The following is a 23,950-nucleotide window of genomic DNA, read 5'->3' on the forward strand; positions in this document are numbered from 1 at the left end:
CCTTAACATGTTACTTGTGATGCAACACGACGAAAAACCCACATGATGAGAGAGGAGCTTTACGTCCCTCGTTCCCCCTCAGACCCCGAGATTTCATCTATGTCGTCCATCACCATGGCAACTGGAGAAGAGGGGGCGAGACGGGCGGAGGAACCAGCAGCGGGAGGCAAAGACGTAAGAGTGAGGACAAGAGGAACGACGAGGAGAGACAGAGCGGAGGCTCTGATCCGGAAGGACCTGACAGGTGAGAGCAGCTCGCCGCGCTTTCAGGTCAAACACACACACACACACACGAGCTGCTACGACCATACCTGTCTGTAGCTCCTGTTAGTGGCGAGCACACACAGACGTTTACATGACGAGATCTCGGCCTAAAGGTTGTTCATTCATTTCTATGAAATCACACTCGTCCGAGAATAGAAACGACGGCCTTTTACGGCACTTGGATGTTAATATGTCAGCTTAGTCTCACAGGCAGCCTCGCCCTCCGTGTGTGTGTGTGTGTGTGTGTGTGTGTGTGTGTGTGTGTGTGTGTGTAACAGATGTGGTTGAGGTCTGTTGAGGGGTGTGCTGTAGGCGTTCAGACATCCTGCTCTTAAATAAATCTATTTCACTCCAGTTGCTCCGTCTTCCTCGGCGCTGAGCTGTAGCGTGCAGACAACTCATTCAGGGCAGGAAGAAAAACAAAAAACAAAAAAAAAACAAACTCAACATGGTATCGTTCTCCGCCAACTGTCTGTGGGTATAAAGGTGTTCGCGGCTGACAGAAGCAGCCTGTGAGCTACGTGCTGCAGTACTAACGCTCTCTCGCCGGTGTTCTGGTGAATGTTGATGACGAGCGAACTCATGGAGTCACCAACCTTTCTCCGTCCGCTCAACTGTGATAAAATGATCCTCTACTGCAAAGGGTGAAGCTCCTGAAGGCTCTGAACGAGCGTAACTCATCAGCAGCTAATAGCTCAGCGTCCTCACTGTGACCCGACTCAATTGACCTTTTGTTTTCACCTTTAACAAGCAGGAACAATCATACACAGGAACAGGGCATCCAGCATGGAGGCCAATAACTCAGAATAATTCAGTGTTTGATCCTGGACTGGAACTATCCTGCAGGAACATGTATCTCTGCTCCAACACATCTGGATCAGATGAACAGCTGTTATTAGATCTGTGTGATTGATCAAATTTATAGTGGGAACATGCAGGAGAAACAGGATTGGTTTCAAAAAACTGCGAAGACATAAAAGTAAAGTTCATTTGCACTATAACACACAAACTACTGTTAATTTAAATCAACAATAATTTACACCTGATATTTAAAAGTTGCTACTATCAGCACTGTTATAATTAAGCCTTATGTTCAGTCCATTAGGTATTTCCATGTGTTACTGTACACTACCTGATCAATATGAAACAAACTAACACAGTTAACAAAGTGAGAAACTAGCTGGAGTGAAAATGACACTAGATTTATCATAGATTAAATTAAAATGTTGTTGACATATGACTCACTGCTATAGGTTAATGCTTAATAATTTTCAATCGTGCACTAAATTAGTGCAATCTCATTGCATAATAGTGAGATAATAATAATAATGAGATAAAAGTGACAACTGTCAAGTTGGGAAATACAGAAAGACAGGAAATAAATACCTTGAAAATGTTTTGGAGCAACAGAAGCACTGATACTTTACAGAAGGAATGAAAACAGAACAATAAGTTCCTGGTTTAGTTGTGTTCTGGGTGATCTGTTGCAGATTGGTTCTCAGGTTTTGACACCAAAGTTGCTCCTTCACCATTTGTGCGTGTTGTTTTGTCTTATCAGTGTCTGAGTAATGAGACACGCTGACAGTTGTGTACCGGCAGACAGACAAGCCGTCATATCCACGAGATTAGAGTTGAACCTTCAGTGCATTAAAAGAAAGAGAGAATCTCCCAAACTGACCCTGTACCATTAGTGTGAGCCACAGCTTTCGTCTGCATTTCTTCTTCTTCACTTTCTCATCGTATTAAATCACTCTGCCGCTCCAACTCCGTCTTCGTATTGAATCCTGAGCGCCTTCATGTCTCCAACATCACTCCTCTCTCTCTCTCATCTCTCTCTCTCTTTGTGTGCCATTCCTCATTCATCCCTCCCCCCGTCTTTCACTTCCCTGCTCTCTCGGTCTCCTTCGCTCTCACATCTTCTCCCTCTTCATTAATTTACCTCCCTCTGTCTGCTATCTCTCACATTCCCCACACTTCCACCTCCTACTCATGCTCTTTCATTCCCTCATTTTTTTCTTGCTTCCATTTTTATTGCTGGATCTGGATTCCTGTTGTTGTTGGTTTTTTTTTTTTACTTTTCATTCAAAGTCAATTTAGTAAACTGGTACACCTGTGATGGTACCCAGACTATCACAGGACAAACACACACACTCACATTCACACATATGGACATTTTCAGAGTGAGTCATTAACCTCAAACGCACATTTTTGGACTGTGTGAGTAAACCTGAGCAGGAGGGTGAACATGCAAACTCAACCCAGATCCAAACCAAGAATATTCTCACTATGAACAAAAAATTTTAGGACTTCACAGAGCAGATGATAAGATGTGTTCAGGAAAACCCGAGTGAGAGAGAGAGAGAGAGAGAGAGAGAGAGAGAGAGAGAGTGCTGTAGAGACAGAAAGTGTGTCAGCGATTGAAACGAAATGCAGCTGAAGTGAAAAGAGGGAAAAAAAAGAATTTGCAAATGTCTCTGTCTTCTTCCTCCATTGCCCTCTGGTGGGTTTTAACTCACATTTTGCACACACACACACACACACACACACACACACACACACACACACACACACACACGCTCAGACTGTACCATATGAGATGCAGATGCAGAAGTCTAAAACGGGAAACTTCTTATTAAATAATTCACAGTTAGAGAGAGAAACAGCAGAGCGACTTTAGTTAGTGGAGTAAAAACCATGTGAGAAGTGACAGAACATGGTGCACGTCTCCAACTGGTCTTGATTTTTTTACATTCCTCACAAACATTGAGGAGGCTGAGACACAACTGACAGACAAATCTCCATCACGGTCAATAAATCCCAGAGAAGGGACTTTAATATAGTTTACATTAGTCTGGATTTCAAGTACAGAGACTAGTTTGTGTCCAGAACTGTTTGGCTTTACTGTAATGTTTTAGCCAATCATAAATCAGAAAAGGGGTCCACAGCTTTTCCTAGAACAAATCTGGAGGGTTCCATTGAAAAATATCACTGTTCCACATCACTGTACCGACAAAAATCTTTATATCATGACACAGTCATCAAAATGCAGCTAATTGGCTTTTGGATGTATTTTTCTGAAATGACAGACTACAAAGTTTTAAGATTGTATCATTCTGAGAAAAAGAGTTTATTTACATTCAACAGCATAGCACTACTGTTTCTGAAACTTCATTAAAATAGTATTTTTTAAGAGCAAACACATAACAGAACATAATGCTCAGTTGTCATAGTATTTTTTCACACAGTAATTAACACTTAGAAAGTAAACAAAAGGACTCTGCTCTTGTGAGTGGAATGGAATGTATTTATAGCACAAACATTTGATTATTTCTGAATTTTAAAAGAGGATGTTTGTCATGTCTTACATGACTAAATAGCAGCTATAAGTAATCAGTAATAGTTAGAAATTGTCATGGATGCTGCTTAACCTGCAAGACATCTGGAATTAAAAAGTTGCCACAAAAAGATTTACATTTACAATTACACTAATAACGCATTGCCATCTCTTACTTGCAGTGTCAGTATGGTTGATTCACTTGAAGATACAAAAAATAACTTTCTTGTCAGGTAGGTGAGAAAGACTGAAAAATGGCTGCAACATGCAGTTGTACATGGGAAACGTTTTAGTTTTTTTTTGCCGAGGACTCCACCGAGCAGGACTTGTAGACATTTTTCTTTCTCTTGCTCACAATCCACCTCTTCTCTTTATTATTCTTTTTTCTGCCCTTCCTTTTTAGGGAAATGGCTGCAGATCCTACCCTGATTTATCTCATGCAAAAACACACTTTCACACACACACACACGAGGCATACAGCAGTCTTTCTGTGAAGCTCTCTGATGTCTGAAGCTGCTTTGCATGATTCAGGAGGAGAGCCAGGGGAGACAAGCCTCTCCATCTGACTTCACATATTAGCTGCAGCCAGCGTGAGCGCGGGCAGCGAGAGAGATAAAGATGGAGAGACGGAGAGACGAGAGGAGAGAGAAGAGAGCTTTGGGCACAATGACCTACATTCTGCAGACCTCTGCTCACCAGTGCAGGATACAGTATCTCACAGCACTGTAAGCACCTGCAGCGCTCCTCGCCGACCTTGGCTCTGATCTGTCAGACCTCCGAGAGGCCGATTAGGTTTGGGCAACATTGAGGAGGTCTTTGCTGTAATCTGATCCTTGAGATCAAAGTGTATTGGGAGCAGCTGCAGCCTGCAGAGCTTTTACGTATCCATTACTTAAAATGTTGCGGAGCATGAAGGGCAGAGCTGCTGCTGCTTCCCCCTCCAAAAAACCCCCCCAAAAAACATGATTATTTGGATTTGCAACATTACAGTGAAAACATCATCAGAGCTAAATATAAAATCCAGATCAAATCCAGGCTCCTGACAGAAGGAGGAGACAGTTGGAGGGACTGAAGCCCTCTGAGGTGCAAGTGAAAAAAAGTTACTGTGCCTCTCCAGAGGTCATCGTCTCAATTTAATGTTTTGACTAGAGGTGAGAGCGGCGCTCCCAACCCTGGCAATGAGCTGATCAGTGTGGCTCCATAGAAAATAAGTTAGGAACTGTTGTCTTACAGGACATCTCAAGCAATAAGTTGTAGAACTTTTACTTGTATTTGTTCATTAATAAGATGCACTCCAACAAAACAAATGCTAAACATTAAATAAGATCTTTATTAAGGCAGAAAATATGAGAACTGTTGTACCAGGTCATATTATATCTACGTACTGAATTCACACAGTCTCACAATCCGATGGTCATGAATATGGAATTTAAATATAGACCCCATGATCTAAAAAACAAACAAACTGGTGTCCCAAGAGTCAGAATGAATACAGAACATGTGGGTGTTGATAACTTGGATTAAGAAAATGAGGTTAACAACAAGCGACGAGTATTAATTCTGCTTATATCCCTGCAGCACCCGGTCAGGAGTCAGGACAGGGGTGAATAACACACTTCATATGTCGTCATTATTTAAGATGTTGTAATCATCCCGCCCTGAGGCGGGACGCCGTCTTCTCTCCTCGCTGCAAAAAGGTGAGAGGGACAAAACTGAGGACAGCAGTGGAAGACTGTAAGCACTGTAGGAAGATGTGTGTTTGTGCATCAGTGTGTTTTCATGAGCCAGTTTCAGAATGCCAACAGGAGGGTCCTCACTCAGTGGGTCAGAAAAGTGATTCTGCACGAAAAGAGTGTGGATCTGGAGATCACACAACAACATCAGTCTGTTCCAGGTGCCAGATCACACCGAACACGTCACTTCTGCACAGAGTGTGCTGTTCGGTGTGAGTCCAAGTGGTTTCGTGTGTGTGTGTGTGTGTGTGTCCAAGGAGCAGTGCTTCCCTGCAGCATGTTCTGTGCTCGCGTGAGCTCTCACTGCAGCGTTCACGCTAGCTGCTGAAATTGAGGTCACGCAAAACACCGTCCATAACTCGTCGCAAACGTGACCTCTGCATGTTTTCCAGTGGACATGCATGTCTGTGTGTGAGTGTGTAAGTGTAGAGGTGGATGGGGAATCGTAGTCCGAGGCAGGTGGAGGGTTCAATTGCACAGTTAAATCGAGAGTGAGAAGGAACTTCATGATAGTTCTTCAACCATTATCAGCAAAGCAGGTAAAAATAATTCGTTTTTTAATGAGATGAATGAAAATAAAGTTTTATTTTTATCAAAATAGTGCTACACTAAAATTATAAAAACAACGTTAGCTTAAGAACAACATAAGGTCAACACTTAAATAGACTATTCTACCAAATGCATTCATAAGAAAAGTTAATCACCTTTGTCAATTTGGATCATTTATTTCTAGTTTTTTAAGTTATTGATACATTTATAACATGCACTATCACAAGTGCTTCACAAGTGACCCAGTTCACCATGGGTTCATTAAAGTTTAATATAATATAATCTGATCTAATCTAATCATATCCCCTACATAATCTATACAGATCTTTAAAAAGAATGGATAAAGCCTTCCATCATGGATCATATATCTGTTCTGGTTCAGTTTAATCAATCCACGATGACAAGTTTAGCTTCAGACTTGACAAATCCATTTTGACTGTTTACGTCGGAGCGCGCAACACTTTCCTTGCAGGTCACTTCGTTTTTTTTTTGTTTTTTTTTAAGGTTGAGCGTCTGTGTCGTCACTTCTGATGCAAATGCCGGATTACACTCTGTGTTAAAAACTCTTGTGAACAAAAAACAATAGATCACTGGTGTACCTGTCTAATAAGAGTTAATGACTTAGGCACCAAACTTCTTCGATTCAGGGGAAAAAAAAGAAAAAAAAAGCAATTGATGGCTTAAATAACTGTTAATTTCATGTGTTCCTGGTTGTATTTGTCTAAGTCTTCGAGATTGATAAAAAAGATAAAGAAAACTTTATGATGACATTGATAAAAACAACCAAACCAATGATCATTGAGAATAAATTGGAAGATTTTGCAGTAAACTGCTGTCGGTTTGTCCTCAATGAAGTTTCAATGATTCTCACTGGAGCACTGAAAAAGGTTGAACCAAATACTTCCCGCTTTATAACTCTAAAAATGGACACAGGAGAGGAGCAAACCTAAAAAGTGAAACTGCAGCGTCAGAACGAGGATGAAAGATGTGGAAGGCTTGCATAAAACCCTGGTAGCTGTGAGAGCGGCTGACTTGACATGAAGGCTTGTAGTTCTGCGGCCGCAGCGTTTGTGGAGGAAAGGGGGTAATGTGGTGAACTGGGTCAGGGTCGGGAGATTACAGAACCAGACACCGACAGAGGAGCAGGGAATGTTATATAAGAATACAAAACAAAACCTTTTCTGTCCGTCTGGTCTGTTTTGACCGGTTTTATTGCTAAACGTCAAACATGGTCCTGAGGGCGTTTCGGCTCTGTGGTCAAACATTTATTTGTGACAAAAGGGTAATCAGTGAAGACCAGCTAGGACGGGTGGGGGGCCGGGGACCCTGTTCCGGGGTCATATCCTGTAGTAGCGGGGTCTACCTCCCCATCCTGCTGATTCCCCATCAAATATTCACCACCTCCTGCAGAGTCAACATTGTAACACCAACCGCTGTAGCAGGGAGGGAGGGCGGACGCAGCCAGGGAGGGATGGACGGGTGGGGGTTGGGGAGGCTGAGGACATTCATAATCCAGCGCAAAGAGAATGCCTGCTCCTATAACCAATCCTCTATTTTGGGAAACGTCTGAATGCCCCTGCTGCGTCCCCGGACAGCGACGCCAAGGCAGCTCCAGCAAGAGAGAGCTGGCTTTTCCTGGAGAATTTGAGCAGTGAAAAAACACGAATTCACTGTACATCCACTGAAAAAGGGGGTGGATGTGCTTTTGGGGTATGAAAGAAGGATTCAGACAGTTGTATTTTAGGTGAAAAAAAAAGAGTCTATTATTAGCTCCATGTTAAAATGCTGCCAACTGGAGCGCAAAGGAATGTGAGTTTGTGTGCCAAACACATCAACCAACAAAAAAAACATGAAATCCAGAGAGTAATGTGTGCATGTCCTTGCTCAGATGAGGATTAAATGAGTTCACACACTTGGCCACACACTTATAATTACCTTTAAACATTCAATGTCATTATTATGCAGTGATGAAGGACTGGGAATGGCAACCCGATTCAGGTTCTCCATTTAACAACTAAAATATCCCTGCTCTTACATGCATACATGCTCCCATGATGCTTTGCATCTATTCCAGCTCGCCTCTGAAGCCTGAATATGTGTCAGGGATGGATTCTGAATATGTATGAGGAAGAAGAGGAGCACGAGGAAGGAACTAGGGCTTGGAAAGTGGAGCATCATCAACCAGGAGCTTCTATTGATCGGCGCAGGAGAGGATGAACCTGCACAGCTGCTTCACCTTCACGTTGACCTTTATGTGAATGCCAGCGCGGTGCAGATGCCACCTCGCATGCAAGTGCTACAGCCTAACCGTTCGCAGTACTGCTGACATTGCTGATTAAAAGTCATCGCTTTTTTTTTTTTTTTTTACATTTTGGTCTCTTCAGCAAGTTTGGTTCTGATTTAAACAGTCATCATAACATCAAGCTAAACCCAGCATGTCAATGTCATTAATAACAAGTAATATTTAAAAAATAGATTTAAATAACTTATTTATTAAGCGTTTGATTGATAAAGCACACATTCTGTTAGACTTATAAAGCACTTTGATCCGGATCAATGTCATTTATTCGTTTTCCCTTCAGAAGAGACAGATTAGGATCCGTTCTCACTTGTTCCCACGTTTGATCCGGTTGTGATTGTCTTTGTTAGCTGCATTAGTTCAGCCATAAATGCTGAAGTCTGAGCGCTGTATCTGAACCCTGGTGCGCCTTCTTCATCAATACTGCAAACCCACTGATTGACCCCTCATGCACACTGGATGCGGTCCGGCTGCGGTCCGGAATCACCACAGCAGTGTGATTCACACCGCCTGTGGTGTCTCTGGAGGAGGTTGCCAGATCTGTCGCTCTCCCCCGTAAACAATATGAACCCCGCTTAACTCAATAGAAAGCAGCACAAACCGGCATCTCGGTTGAAAATGCACATTAAAACCGTGTTTGTATACTAAAGAACACGTCATAAACACATAATCATTTCATCAACCCGTCCGACGTGTTCAAAAAAGAGGCTTGATTTAGCAGAAACCCGCCCAATCTGGCAACACAGAGCCGCTCTGGTCACAGAGCTGTTTTGTGCCATTTTGGTCTCATTTGACTTTCCTGCAATGACGAAGTACAAAACCGTTCATTCTTCTAATGCACATAATGACTACATCACGTTGTTCGTTCTGTATTCTACCAGAAGAAGTAAAAAAATAGAATATTAATGAAGCCGTCTATAGACGAGAGAGACGGGCACATGTGGTGACACCTTTGATCATGGCTTAACATCTATTTTCCTGGGTCACACAGTGAAAGATGTTTGTGGAAAATCTTCATCCAACCACATTTTTAACCCAATAATCAACAGGTTCACAATCGTTCTTCATCAACATGGCGTGAAAAGCGACTGACTCAGGCGGTGTGTGTTCGTTTGTTTACATTCCTTACCCCTCCATAATCAGTTGTGACCACGAGTGTTCCGTTTTCACAGGAGTTGACGGTGGCGGGGACCAGCTGCTCCTTCTCTCTGACCCACACTCGGGCCCCCTGGATCACACAAAACACACCAAAAACACTGAGTGAGAAACACATTTATACTCGGTTTCAGTTGAGGATGTGATATAAGGAAGCCTCCAGCGAACACAGTGAAGGTGCTCCTCAGGCAATCAATAACATCCAAGATGCAACAGTTGAAACAATTAAAGTACAGAAAAAGACTAAATTTACAAAAATGACAAAAAATTGAGCAAAATCTTTAATATTTCATGTAATTGTACATGTGTGTGTTTGAATGTTGAAATGACGAGGCAGCTGGCAGATGCCACAGATGTGCATTTAATGGGAGACTGTAAAGACCAACATCTGGCCTTCCTAACAAGAGGGAGCAACAGTACTGGAAGCTCTAGTGTGTGTGTGTGTGTGTGTGTGTGTGTGTGTGTGTGTGTGTGTGTGTGCTCTATTGAAGGTCAGAGGAAGTGTGCTCCTCCCAGACAATGCTGCCTTTCATACAGCGTCTGACCCCTGACCTGAAAGCCCTAAAAAAGGGGCTCAGCAAAAACAGAGGAGGATGAAAAATGGTGGCAGAAAAGGAAGCAGCAGTCAATGAAGCAGTTGAAGTTCTGTAAAGATGGGAAAATCACCACATGTCCTCTTGTATGGCTTACTGCGTTGCACTAAATGCATGATTTTCTCAAAGCATCAGTTCTTGGAAAAGCTGAAATTCGAGAATCGAAATATGGAATTTTGGCTGTCTCCATCAAAAATCTTGACTCCAACACTTCAGTCTGACACCAAGGAAGCTGCAGGTGCGTGAAAAAGCCCGACTTGTGTCTCTGAAAGACGTCAGCAGCAAGGGAAAAAATAGAAATGAATTGTTTGAGCAACAGATGGCTCCAAACCCTCCAGCATTCATCCCCGACAACATTTATCGCTTTCATTTCCCGCCCCTCTTCTCCTGTTTTTCAGCATCTTTGTCTTTGTCTCACTCTCGATCCCGAACACATACAGTACAGCATGGTGATGACAAAAAAAACAAAAACAGGCATGCCTCAGGCTACAGGGCAAACATTCACACACACATAGCTGTGGTACTACATATATATACACACACAACTGGGTAACTCAAGGTGAGGCTTCAGGGGGGAAATGTCTGCTTCAGCTTGGATGCAGACTTTATCACTGCTTGATTTGGCCAGATAAAAAAATGTGAATTAATCCTTTTCATCTATGGAGGACTCAGTTTTTTTCAGCTGTTCCCTCTCTCTGGATCCTTTATGGATCCTGTCCTGTATTCTTCCTGCCTCCAGTTCATCCGCCTGTACGATCCCAACACAAAAAGCCAATAAATAACGACCTCCTCACCCCAAGACTCCACGCTCGCTGTTCACCAGTACTTCACCACACCCTCTAGTAACTGATAACCCGACTTCTGACCCCACTTAAACCCCCCAGACTGATGGTTTTAGTGTCTTTCCAGACGTAAACGCGGCGTCATCAGAACTTTCAACGCTCACTACGAACGTGTTTCTACTTTACTGTAAGTAAATTGGTCTCTAGTCCGAGATCGATATGCTACCGCAGAAAGTGGAAGGGACGGGGACGAGGGGTTATAAATGACCGAGCATTACAACCTACACCCACCACCACCCTCATAGACTCTCCTCCTCCCCTTCATGTCCTCTTCCCATCCCCCCTCCTCCTGTCTTATTACAGGCCCAGACGGACAGCGATGGCCGTGCATGACAACAAACCCCAGTGCTCAGTGTGAGCTAAAATCTATAGCTCCAACATCATGTTTTTAATCCCCTCCCTGTCGGTTTCCCTCAGGCTTCTCCCCTCTCTCTGAAATCCAAACCAGACTCCAGCCGGTTTCATGGCTCCAGCGCCGTCCATCACCATTTCGTCAAGCTCCATTAAATATCGGGCAGCTTTGATTGCCACTTTAGCCCCAAACGTGACCCTTGACCTCAAGTCTCACACCCTGCCCTACGTAGATGAAGGAGCACCAAAAGACCCTGCATCAACAACGTTACAGTGTGAATTTCCAGTCGCATATTCAACATAAATATTGCAGCATTTTAAAACCAGAAAACAAAACATTTCACTGAAACAAAACTTAAATTAGGTTGCAAATTATTCAAAAATCTTCGCCTGCTTTTTATGAATGAGAAATACACTTTCATTTCTGTGGTGCATTTTATTTGAAAAAGCAGCCTTGATGCATTTTACATTATCAGTCAATTTCACCCAGCCGCAGACACCATCATTTCCATATTCACACACCAGTGGCAACAGCTGCTGTGCAAGGCGGACGGCTGTACATCACTTGGGGTTCAGTGTCTTGTTCGAAGACACTCTGACGTTTTCACTGATGAATATGGGAGAATGAACCAGCAGCTTTGGTATGGGAGCATCACCAACTCCACCGAACGAGCCACAGCTACCCTTCAAAAAGTACAATTTTTTGAATTAATTTAATAATTAAGTTCTTGAAGTACAGATTGTGTTCTGCAATGGCAACCTGGCAAAAACACTGGGCTGTATAGGAAGTAGACAAGAGAATAAAGAGCTAAACTCAGATTAGGTGTACATGTCATGGAATTATAAGACAAAAGTAAAATCAGACAATAAATGAAATGAAACACAACGTTAGTTTTCAGTGAGAATCCCATAATTTAACCTTGGAAGGTGACTTACAGATGGCAATTTTAATTTTTTCGTTTTGTAAATTGTTTCAGATCATGGATGAGATGGATTACAGTGACAGTTGAGTATTAATAAAATGTATTGATGGTGCACAGAGCAAGTCCGTGAGCTTGTATAACTCTTAGATTATAATCAGTTCAAAAAAGTGTTTTCTTGCCTAATAAGAAAAAAATATTTCAACATTTATTTGCTATCATCTGAAATAATAATCCAATAATAATAATAATCCCTGTAACAAAGTGTTTTCACAAAGCAAAACCAAAAAAGGTCATTAAAGCAAAGCAAAGATTGAAAGAAAAAAAAAAACCTTGATATCTAAAAATCTTTCATTATTAAACACACAGAAGAGAGCATTCAACCCAGACGCCTGTCAGTCATATGTGTGTGCACGTGTGTGTGTGTGTGTGTGTGTGTGTGTGTGTGTGTGTGTGTGTGTGATAAAGGCCTTGTATCTATTCTGTCAATTACATGGACGCCTGTGCCATTTGATTAAGGCTTCGCCTTGGAGACTGTGTCTGATGAAGGACCCCCGCCCCGCCTGCCCGCTGGAAAACGCTCACACCCCAATAAACACAATCAGCTCAGATGAATCCTCTCCGCAGACACACATACGGCAACCGTCTGCAGGCGCACACATGCTGTAGAGAAAAATACACACGCAACAGTCACTCAGCTGAGCATCTGTAAGCAAAACTCTTGAAAACAAACACAAACAGTGCATACAGATGTGAACAGCAGGAGGTCATTATGCTGTCAAATAATATCCTGCATGATAGCATTCAAGCATGTGACAGGCAATAATCTGAAACATGTGAATCTGCATTTTTCACAGGCAGCATTTCAGATGTGGAGAAAGTTCATTGATTTTATTTTATTCTTTGTCATTTTCCGTAACTTTTTTGCATCTGACTTATTTCATGTGCATAGAGGCACATGTTATTGCAATATGTTATGAAGGTCTGGTCCGGCTGTTGGGAGGAGAGACGATTGAAGAAGAACAAACTGACAGAAACAAGACACGTGAATAAATGATGACGGAAGCAGCTGACTGGTCAGCAGATAATGGTCAAAAAGTAAACAACAGCATGCTGCGGAGGTCAGAGGGCACTGCAGTGTCTCCAGAGACTAAAGGTCAAAGGTGAATATAGATGATTTTAAATGTTTGTCTGTCGCTTCATCAAGCTACAGTTCATCTTCCACACTGATGAAACAACACCCAACACACACAGATCTGCACTCTTTACTCCATCAGCTTTAACTTTCACTACAGAGAAAGAGATCGTGTTGTGCTCCACCATATTTGTCTGGAAAGCCCCCAGTCCTCCACCCGCACAGCTCCTGCACTCTTTATACTGATGGCCGTCGGGCAGCAGAGTGGTTGTAAGTGCTCAGGAGAGTTAATCAGGCGAGAGGGGGAGAGCCATTATGGTCTTCGTCAATCACATGTGGAGAGCGAGTTTTGAACTACAGCTGATGGAGGATGCTTCTTCCAGGCAGCCTTGTTATGTAACATTATGACACAAACAGACACAATTACAGGTGAAACGTAACTCATTCATAAAAATGCATCACCTGATTTAAGTAGAGAATTTTCAGCTTGGAATATCTGTGCTACATTTTTTTTTACTGCTGTTTCCTATATTTGAACAAAGAATCTACATTTAACAGCCTGCGTTTTAATGAGAGTTGAATTTAGATTTTTATTATTGCAGATATTAACTGATAGCAACACACCAAGACAGTAAAAAAGGTGATTTGTTTTAACATCTACATTTAGGGTATGTTATTCATTTTGTACTTCAACTTCTACCTCTTCAGTAGGAATCAATACACACATATTTGTGACCATACATGTGGTGTAGTGGGTAGCTCTCACACCTCACAGTGAGTAACAAGTATTTCGATTCTCGTGTTGGAGTCTGTGCGGGGACTCCTGGTATTCGGTGAAGTGACGTATCTATATTGAGCGTAGGTGTGTGTGAGAGTGTGTGTGGTTACTATCTTGCTGTGTTTTGCCCTGGATGGACTGAGTGCATCCTGAATTTTACCCATTGCAAGCTGGGTTTGGATCCAGCCCCCCTGCGACGCCGAGGTGGATAAAAGCAGCATAAACAGATGGATGGATTATCCTTAAAGACAATATCTAAACACGATATGAAATTCACTTTTTTTTTTTTTTTTTTTTTAAAAGGAAAGACGAAAAAGTGACAACTGAGCCCAGCAGTTTGAGGCTCAACTTCTCATGCCACAGTGATTACAGGTCAGTATCATGACTGCTTGGATGCGCCTCCTGCAAACAAGCCGTGTCTGACCATTTCTGTAAGACTCACAATTACCACCATGTCTCGCCCCCACGAAGGCAACAACCTTATTGGTTTGCCCTTTGGACAAGAGTAAACATTTCTGTCTCTATCAAGTGACACTGCTTGTACAAATTCAGTTTCACACTTTTAAACAAAATCAGTATTTTGGATAAAGCAAGTTTTAAAAAGCTACAGGAAGGAACTCCTACATCATATCTAAAGAGTATCTTCATACTGACTGAATGTAATATCAGGCTTGCAACCAGGTATTTAGGTTTTTCAGTGGCATGCTGCACACAGCGATAGATAGATCCTCCAACAGACATGTCAGTCTGCAGGAGCAGCTCCCTGGCCTTTCAGGACAGGTCTGAGGTAAATGTAGAGAGAATCCCTTCTCCTTCCGATCAGTGACCTCAGTGCAGCTCGGCCGATCGCTCTCTGGGACCTAAACTGTGTCAGTAATATTCCATTAAAGGTGATAATACAATCAGGACAGCGGGGCTTTCAGCAGATTACGGCAGCTGGAAGGAGAGCAACAACATGTGTTTGTGTGCGTGCGTGTGCGTGCGTGTGCGTGCGTGTCTGTGTGTGTAGGCGTGTGTCACCCGTTTGCACATCTGTCACTGAAAGACATTACAGCAGAAATTCAATCCTGCAAGTATTGGAAAAAAAATGTGTGAGACACCTACAGTCAATTTAGAGAAACCATTTCACCTAAAACCTGTATTTTTGTACTGTGGGAGAAATGTCAAGCACCGAGAGATAAACAAACACATGCAGTTTGGATGCTACAACATCCAGACTGCACAGAAAGGAAACACAGCACGGACTCGAACCAGGGATGATTTGATCTAAGGTGAGGGAGCTCACCATGTGGATGCTCCCTTTTCTTTGATCAAAGTCTCTTTTTGCACCATCATCGTGTCTTTATTACAATTGTTTTGTCAAATACACTTATTGTTCACACGCTCCACACTGTTTTTTTCTCCATACATATTTTTCACTTTTGCTAGGAAAAGTTTAATACATTTCGAGCCATTTTTTAGTATTTTTTCATGCAATCTAGATTAGATGGCATCGATTAAAATGTAAATGTATTATTAATCCATGTAAAAGCTACTGCGGAACCTTAAAACACATAAATTATTTAGTGTTCACTTTTGCGTGTCAGAAACATATCGAACAAGAGAAATGTTAGAGGCCGTGCAGTGGTCGGCGCGCTGGCCTATCAGAAAGATTTTCCTTGGATCAAAGCTTGTTTTCATGATGTGTGTGACGGAATTTCCCCAAGATGACTGTCTTTGCCCGTTACTATCTGGGATCAGCATTAACTCATATCTTTTGTCGGCTACTTCTTTTGTTTCATCCATACATCCATACTCATTTCCAGAAAGGAAACAATTACAGGAGTTTCCTTTCTGGATGTTGTCATTGTGTGAAATCATCTTCACTTAACCTGCCTCTTTTATCCAATAATAGATTTCTTTTATTAAGCAAAGGGAAATAATCAAAGTGTGTCAACAAGTGTGGCTTTCTTGGTATTTCCACATATCTAACACTGTCAGTCATCCCTGCACTCTCATTCTAAACCTCAAGCCTTTTTTTCAAGCTGCAGGTCTTCTCTAAAAGTCATTTTGTGGTTGATGTTTCTGGTCCAAACTCTTTCTCTGGACGAACAATCAAAGACCGTCATGAACAACTTCATGGTAATTATTTGCTTTAATTATTATGGTTGTGTTTTTAACCCACATAATTAACATCCTATTTAAAGCTTTTCCAAGCAAGAGAGCATCTCCTTCAATTTGCAAACACGTTTAGCATTCACACACACAGAGAGAAGTCAGCATGTTGAAGCTCTCTCTCGGTCTCTCGGCTGCTGTGCTGATAATACAGAAGGGCTCTGAATTTTAATACAGTGTGTGGGGCTGTGTATTTGGGCACTTGACTGTTATGCTGCAATATCTGAAGCTTTGGACTCATAACCTTTTGACCTCCTTTCAAAAACAAAGATATGAGCGATTTATCCAAAGTAACCCTGATCAGAGGCAACGGCTGCGGTACGAAAAAAGGATAAAGGCTGCAAATAGAAGCAGCTGCTGGTATTGTGCATGTGTGTGTGTGTGTGTGAGTGTTTTTTTTTTTACAGTGCAAATCCTCTTTGAGCAGTCTGCTAATTATCACATTCTCTCTCATCTTGGATTAAACTACAGTCGCACACCCCCACCCCCAACAACACCCTGGCAACAAGGCTCCCCGGCAACAGTGTGGAAACAGGAGCAACCATGGAAACAGCCTCCGCTCCTGGAAGGATGCTGGGAGTTGGTGTCAGGTGGAGAGGATTGTGGGATATGCTGTCCGTTGTTATTTTATGATAGGAAATGCTTTTATTTCTATCAGTTTCAATGGTAAATATCAAACATGGTGATGTATCTGTTATCATGTAAAAATCTCTTTAATTACGTTGCAGTTTTCTATAAAATAACTAAATTATGTCTATCAGTCTTTCTGTTGTTAAAACAAAAACAAAAAGTTCAGATACTTCTACTAATTCCAAATATTTTTTTGCATTTTTGTCTGTCATAGCATTAAAATGTCACCATATGCCACCATGACATTAGGACTGTTGCTAAACAATAAGAATGAAATGTGAAAACGTCATATTGAGCTTGATGAATCTGCAGTTAACCTGTTACATTATTCATTGAGAAAGAATAAAACAAGTGTGATAATTGAGAGAATCGCTGGTGAAAGTAATGTGTAGAAGATTAATCATTAATTCATAAAAGCAGATTTAAGTCACGCAACAGAACACAGTTTAATCCAGAAACCCAAATTCATTCACACTGTGACAAAGAAACATCCTTCCATTGCAGGATGGTCTTTCTGAACTATGGGCGAAGGCAGAGTTCATCCTGGACAGGTGGGGAAGAGAGAAAGAGTCTCACACACATTCACATTCAAAGAAAGGTCCCTCCATACAAAATAAGAAAATGCTCTATAAATAGACTTTTTTTTGCATTGGTTGACCTCCAGCCCGTTGTGGCGTGTAATTTTCAAAGTCTTCCTGAAATGTGGGTCAATTTCATCTCAGATTTTCCAACAGAAGAAGTGGGATTCTCGGAGATGTTGTTTATTCACCCACTGTGTAAATGCGATTTAACTGAGCAGTAATCTCACACCTACACATGCAGACGAAAGCAGGACAAGAAGAAAAGGAAGAGAAGAGGGAAAAGAAGCAAAAAAGAAGAAGAAAGAGGGGGAAGGGGAGGGAGACTGACAGAGAGAAAGTGGTTGGTTGAACGAGATGGAGGAGCACCGAGAGAGAGAGAGAGAGAGTGGCCGCGGGGAGGGAGAGAGTATCAGAGGAAGGCGAAAAGAGAGAACGAAGCAGAGCTGATGCAGCTCCTGAGCAGAACAAATGTGTTCGGAGCTGCTGAATATAGGTCACACATCTCCAGCGACTGTTGCCTTCCCTCCACTGAACCAGCATCCTGCATTATGCACTTCACACAAAATCAACAATGTACGGACAAACCTCAGCCAAATGTAGCCCATTACTTTTTCCAACGCAAAACTATTTGCACACAAGGAACACTTTTTTTTTTTTTCACATGACACTAAACGTTATCAAAAAGAAAAATCAATTACTTCATCATTTGTGGCTACAGTTGGAGGAATTTTTACTGGCTTGTGTTTCCAAACATGCACAATGCATCCAGATTATTAATTTTTTAACTGCAGAGCAAAACGCGTTGCATGAAAAATCGACATCAAAGTGAGAACGCTTACAACTGCTCACTGTATGGGACGTTGTGGCCACTTAGCAAATTGCAGAATCGTAAATGAAGATTTATTTCGCTTGTAAATGACTCAAGAGGACCAGCGTGGAGCAAGACATGCGAGACGAATAGAGTCGTCACTGAAAAGGAGATTGGATTTTAGACACGGGGATGAGAAAGCTGTTTTGTCTCTGTTCACACCTGTCTGTCTCTGATTGGTTCGTAACCACTGTGCACCTGCAATTCAGTACAGGTATATCACACACACCAAATGGCTCAAAAGCATCACATATAAGCTAGATTACTCAAATTTATAACATTTTCAAATAATTTACATAGCAAAAAGCAAAAATGTCTCATAGTGGTAGCAAAAGTCTTACACCTGTTTTCAACAATAAATTCAGTTTCAACAAATTCGAAAGTGTAAGAAATGAGAATTGAATCTTCGGCATGTTAATTTAGGCTTCTTGCACGAGTAAGTCTTCCTTTGCTTGATGTTGAATGTGAATAGAGTTAAAAAAATCCTCTGCTTCAGCCTAACTGCTGTGCTGTTGTTGCACAGCACTGATGTGTCTGCTGTGATTCATCAGTTCATCTGGGAAATGTTAGGTGACTGTTGAAGAACGTTTGTGAGACAAGCAGTCCAACATCAGGTGAAATCTGGTGAAACTTTGTATCAACCTCCTAATTCACATATTTTCTTACTTTTTTGGATCTTAAACTAGTTGCACAACAGTGAGATTAAACCAAAGACTTGATATGGTCAGTTTTTATGAGGATATTTATATTTCATAATAAACTGTAAGGATAGTGTCCAAGACATGTTTTAACTACTTTTATGATGGAAATGTGGCCGCACTGTGATATAGTCTTGTTGTGGATGATGTTTACAGACAGATATGTTCTCCCCTTTCATAGCTCATTTTTTGGCTTCCATATCCAGAGAGGGATTGATTTTTGTTTGTATTTAGAGCACAAAGTGTCACTACGACTCCCATATCCCACAACTAACCCACCCAGTTTGACTATGAGGGGATTTTTACAGTAGCCTAATGCCACCTGACATTTCATGCTCGGCTGGCCGGCCAGCTATCACGTTTTCTGCCTGGGTTGAGCCAGAAACACAGAGAGAGGTCAGCTGTTCGCTCTCACCGGTTTTGGGAGATGGAGTGATAAATGCAGGAATGCGGGGACGCACGAGCGATTGAAACTAAGTGGATGCGGGGCCGACACCTCCCCAGTGGATTGATCACTCAGCATCGCGCTGCATTAAGTCGCTTTTCTGGGTATCACATGAGCGGCTCGAGCAGGGCTGCTGCTGGACCAAACGCTTTAACCCAATAAGTCGTTCCATTTGGGATCATTCAGTGTCTGTGCTTTGTGGGACTGCAGGGCTGCTTAATATGGTGGTCCCTAAATCGATGCCATGATCAATATATTACATGCAGACTGAGGGGAAATGGAGCAAGAGAACTGGTTGTTGCGAGGCTTTTTCATGCAGTCGCTGGATGTTAGTTGTGGAGTGTGTGACAGGCTAATGCTTCAGCACAAAACTGGCAATCCTCACAAAAAAATAAAAGAAAATTAGGATTTTGTATGGGCAGAAATGATCTGAAAGGGTGAGATACTCACACATATGCCCACACTAACACACACACACACACACACACACACGAATAAGTGGCATGACATCACTGCCAATGTGAGAGGCATTAAACCCATATCAGATTAACTTAAGATGGGGGAGGATAAGTAGCTTGGAGAGCACAGATACTGGCATCAAAGCCAGTGGACAAGACGAGGTTCATGAAACTCTGTGTGTGTGTGTGTGTGTGTGTGTGTGTGTGTGTGTCTGTGTCAGTGTGTGTGTGTGTCTGTGTCAGTGTGTCTGTGTCACAGACTGTGAGTGTGGAGCAAACAGCAAATGAAGCCGGGGATTGGTAGTGAGCTTGCTGATGGGGGTTGTCGTGTTTGGAATGGAAATAAAGCAATATAGGGGGGGTGGCCGCCACTCTGGATCTGACTGGAGATGTGACATTGATTGTGCCATAGCAAAACATGTACGTTTAGCAAGTGGAAAGGCTTTACCCCTTCAGGTAGTGGCTGCTTGAATTAATCATGTCTGATATAACATTCAATTATGAAAGCAGTTCATTTATCTCCCTCATGCCTCATTCATTCATTTTACCTTCACAAAACACACACACACACACACACACACACACACACACACACAGTTGTCCCTCATCCTGCTCCTCCTTCCACACTCCACTTAGCCACCCTCCTCCTCCTCCTCCTCCTTCATCCTTAGGTACCGGCCCACAGCCATCCATGAATCCCATCTCCATCCCATTCAAAGCGCAATAAAGAGCAATGAAAGGGTCTCTTCACAGCAGCATGGTGTGGGAGGGCTGCTGCTGAAGGCCAGCACGGTCTATCCTCTCTTAACAGATTGGCTTTAATCCGGGAGCCAGCCTTATGGATGCAAAAGCCCGTGTCAGCTTTCGTTTGGCCAATTTTTTGCGGCTCTGCTCAGAATTAATTCAGCAAAGCCGAGCGGCGGCCAGGCCCCGACGCTCTGCAGTGATCGAGAAATAAACAAACTGACCCTCTTTTTGGAACGAATATACACGTTTAAACGTGGTTAGAGAATAAGGGCCTGGATATTTCATGTGGTCCTGCGATGGAGAAGGAATCCAGACGAGGGAGGCAAAGCAACACCTGCCATAACCGCACGCGCGCCGAAAAAGCCTGTAAAAGCATCACGCTGTGTGGAGACACGCATCAGCGCAAATCCGGGCTTAATCTGTCATTAATGTTGAGTTTGTTAAGGCTGACACATATTCTCAGTGGCTCACCTCGGTGAAAAACGCCTCCATCCTGCCTTACTCCTCCCAGACGATGCGCGCCCGGCCCGGCAGAGCGCAGACACCGGCTCCGGTCTCCGGTGCGCAAATCTCGCCGAGCGACGGCTCGGCGCGTGAGTCGAGGTGGGGGGAAGGTAGCGGCGGCTCCGTGCTGCTGTTTCCCATTCAACGAGCGTTCGTTTTCATATCAGGGGGTGAAAAAAAAAAGGCGTGATTGCTCAAGCGCACCTCAGCAGCGTCCTATGCGCAAAAAAGAGACACTCATGAGGGAAAAAAAAATCCAAGCAGGCTGTGAGGAGCGGTGGAAATGTCCACGCCGGGATCCGTCGGAGGAGCGCTAATTGAAGCGCCCCGGTTCTCCAGGTCTGCCTCCTCTCGGTGTGCCCAGTGTGCATGCGTGTCTGTGCAGGGGCGTGTGCGCGCGAGCGGGCGCGTGTGGTGTGTGTATCTGAGTGTGTGTGTGTGAGGTTGAGCGCATGGAACGTGGGGGTGAGACGGGACCAGTCCGGGGGCAGAACGTGTTTGACGTTCACCCACCGCGCGCGCACCGACGGGGCGACGCAGGAACCGTTTCCTCCAATACAAAACACACGTTTACAGCTCACACACACACACACACACACACACACACACACACACACACACACACACACACACACACATATGCAGATGTGACAGCTGCGGGCTCACTGTTAACTGCGAACCAATGAAGATGCTTTAATTCACAAAAACTAAGAATTCTCAGAAAGTCTTCAGTCTCAGATGGTCCCAATAGAGTAAATGAAACGGCCACACAGTAACATTCTATTTTACAAAATCTGAAGACTGTCCCAGCATATTGTTTAAACTATTAATGCTTTGAGAGAGGTTTAGGTCAGTTAAATCTTTCTGGATAGATGTTGTAGTTGATGGGCCAATTGGTTTTTGCTACATACTGAAATTACCAAGTGGATTGCAGAAGTAACAAAGCACACCATGCATCAGTCCTGTCAGCAAACAAAAGCAACAGTTCACAAATCCAAATTTAAAAAGAAATGAAAGATTGAAAATTGGTACCTAATTTAAAAATTCTGAATTGTAATTTTCAAAAGTTTGCTCATGTAACAAATTCTGTTTTTCCCTGAACTTGAATGAATTATGAGATTGAACTTCTACCATTTTATGAGTCGTGTATTTTGGGTCCTGTGTCACATCACATCACAAATTGTGAGATCATGAAATGTGTTTAGAGCAAACATTGTGTGACAGTTACGACTGTTGCAGAGTATATATATGAAGAGATCTCTGAAATTGAGCTTCTAAACTATATTATGAAGAGTTCTGCTTTCTATTGGCGATGGAAAAGAACAGCTGTTAACAATAAAAACATTTACAGTGAACAACCTCTGGAAATCTGGCATTCAATTAAGAAGATAAAATGATATGAGACAAACATATGCAGTATGACAGTTGGGGGGCAACACAAGATCTGTGAGGAGAGGGCTCGTCTGTTTGTGTAAACAATTTTTGTAGATTTCTGTCACTTCGTCTTAATAGGCTGGGTGTGAATAAGAAATTATTTAAATTGAAAGAAATAACAACTCAATAAGAATGTTTAAATCTCAAAAAATTCAATTGTTTTCCAGAAACCAGACCACGAAATCACAGAGGAAGAGCTAATGTTTCTGTAACAAGAAAAAAAAAAAAAAAGAGGTTTGGCTACAGGAGCAGCCAGCGCTGCTGCAGGGTAAAAGATGATATCTCCACACACACACACACACACACACACACACACACACACACGACCAGTACAGTTTAGGGAAAAGGCCTTGAAATCACAAAGAATAACACTTCGTGTCCCCAAAGACAACGGTTTGTCAGACGGAGGTGGAAATAGACAGACAGCTGGTTGGTGTGTGGCTGCAGGGGCCAGGTGCAGCCATCACAAGCCCAGCAGGCTGAGGCCTCTCTGGGGTAAAGCATTGTGAAGCTCTGCTCCCTCGTGGAGCCCTGGAGGTACAGAGGAGGTGGGGCGTGTCCTCTGTACGGCTGCTTGGAAGTATTATTTAGCTGTACCCTCCATCTTCATCAGAGAGACAGTTCAAAAGATCGACCCAACAAAAGAACCCCACCTTATGCGAGGAGAGTGTGTGTCCTGTCTGAGCCCACACACAACATATCCTGACTACAGAATCACACACACACACACACACACACACACACACACACACACACACACACACACACACACACACACACACACACACATATATATATCGATCTTGGCTAAAAACACATTCATGAAATTAAACCAGATCCTGTTCAATCAATACCAGTGGAAAGTGTGGACATTCTCTCTGAAGGAGCACATATGCGTGAGGCAGTCGTCTTACAATTGGGAGGTTGTTGGTTCGATTCCCCATATGCTGAAGTGTCCTTGGGCAAGACACTGAACTCCCAACTGCTCCCGGTGGACAGATTGAGCGCCTTGCATGGCAGATGCCTCCTCTGGTGTGTGAATGGGTGAATGGGTGAAGGTGATAATGCAGTGTGAGGCACTTCGGACTCTGCAATAACTGAGTATAAAGTGCTCTATAAGTGGATTCCATTTACCATACGGAATTATGTAGTGAAAAAATAAGAATCAAATAACTCAAAAGATATTTGATATTTTACAGCCTTCAAATTAGCCATAATTTGCTTTGGTAACTGCTATGGACACTTTTAGCATCCTCTGGATGAGCGTCATGAGGCCGTCTCCTGAAATTGTCTTCCAACAGTCCTGAAGGAGTTCCCAGAGATGCTGAGCTTGATTTTTTTCATCTTAAGCTTGAAAAAAGCTGATCAGTCATGAATCTGTCTGGAAGTATCCAGCTTACTTCTGTCTTTAAATCTGTGAAATGGTTAAATAGCAGGCTTCAGGACAGGAGTGGCTGCTCGGTGGAGATGCGTTCGGA

At 42.7% G+C, this 23,950-nt stretch overlaps 1 protein-coding gene and 1 long non-coding RNA gene across 2 annotated transcripts in view; one reads left to right on the plus strand and one right to left on the minus strand.

The window, feature by feature from the left end:
* The window catches only part of LOC115407214 (unconventional myosin-X), a 39,595-nt gene extending 18,398 nt beyond the window's left edge, over positions 1 to 21,197 (minus strand). Inside the window, 2 exon segments of the mRNA XM_075410469.1 lie at positions 9,309 to 9,407; positions 21,006 to 21,197. Coding sequence (XP_075266584.1) covers positions 9,309 to 9,407; positions 21,006 to 21,026 — 120 coding nt within the window. The 5' untranslated portion in view covers positions 21,027 to 21,197.
* LOC115407215 (uncharacterized) lies at positions 2,617 to 17,894 on the plus strand. Its single transcript, XR_003933593.1, has 3 exons — positions 2,617 to 2,651; positions 12,161 to 12,165; positions 17,760 to 17,894. It is a non-coding gene; the product is annotated as an uncharacterized LOC115407215 (long non-coding RNA).
* Positions 21,198 to 23,950: the final 2,753 nt, after the last annotated feature.

The sequence above is a fragment of the Salarias fasciatus genome, chromosome 19, assembly GCF_902148845.1.
Source record: "Salarias fasciatus chromosome 19, fSalaFa1.1, whole genome shotgun sequence".
NCBI classification, from domain to species: domain Eukaryota; kingdom Metazoa; phylum Chordata; class Actinopteri; order Blenniiformes; family Blenniidae; genus Salarias; species Salarias fasciatus.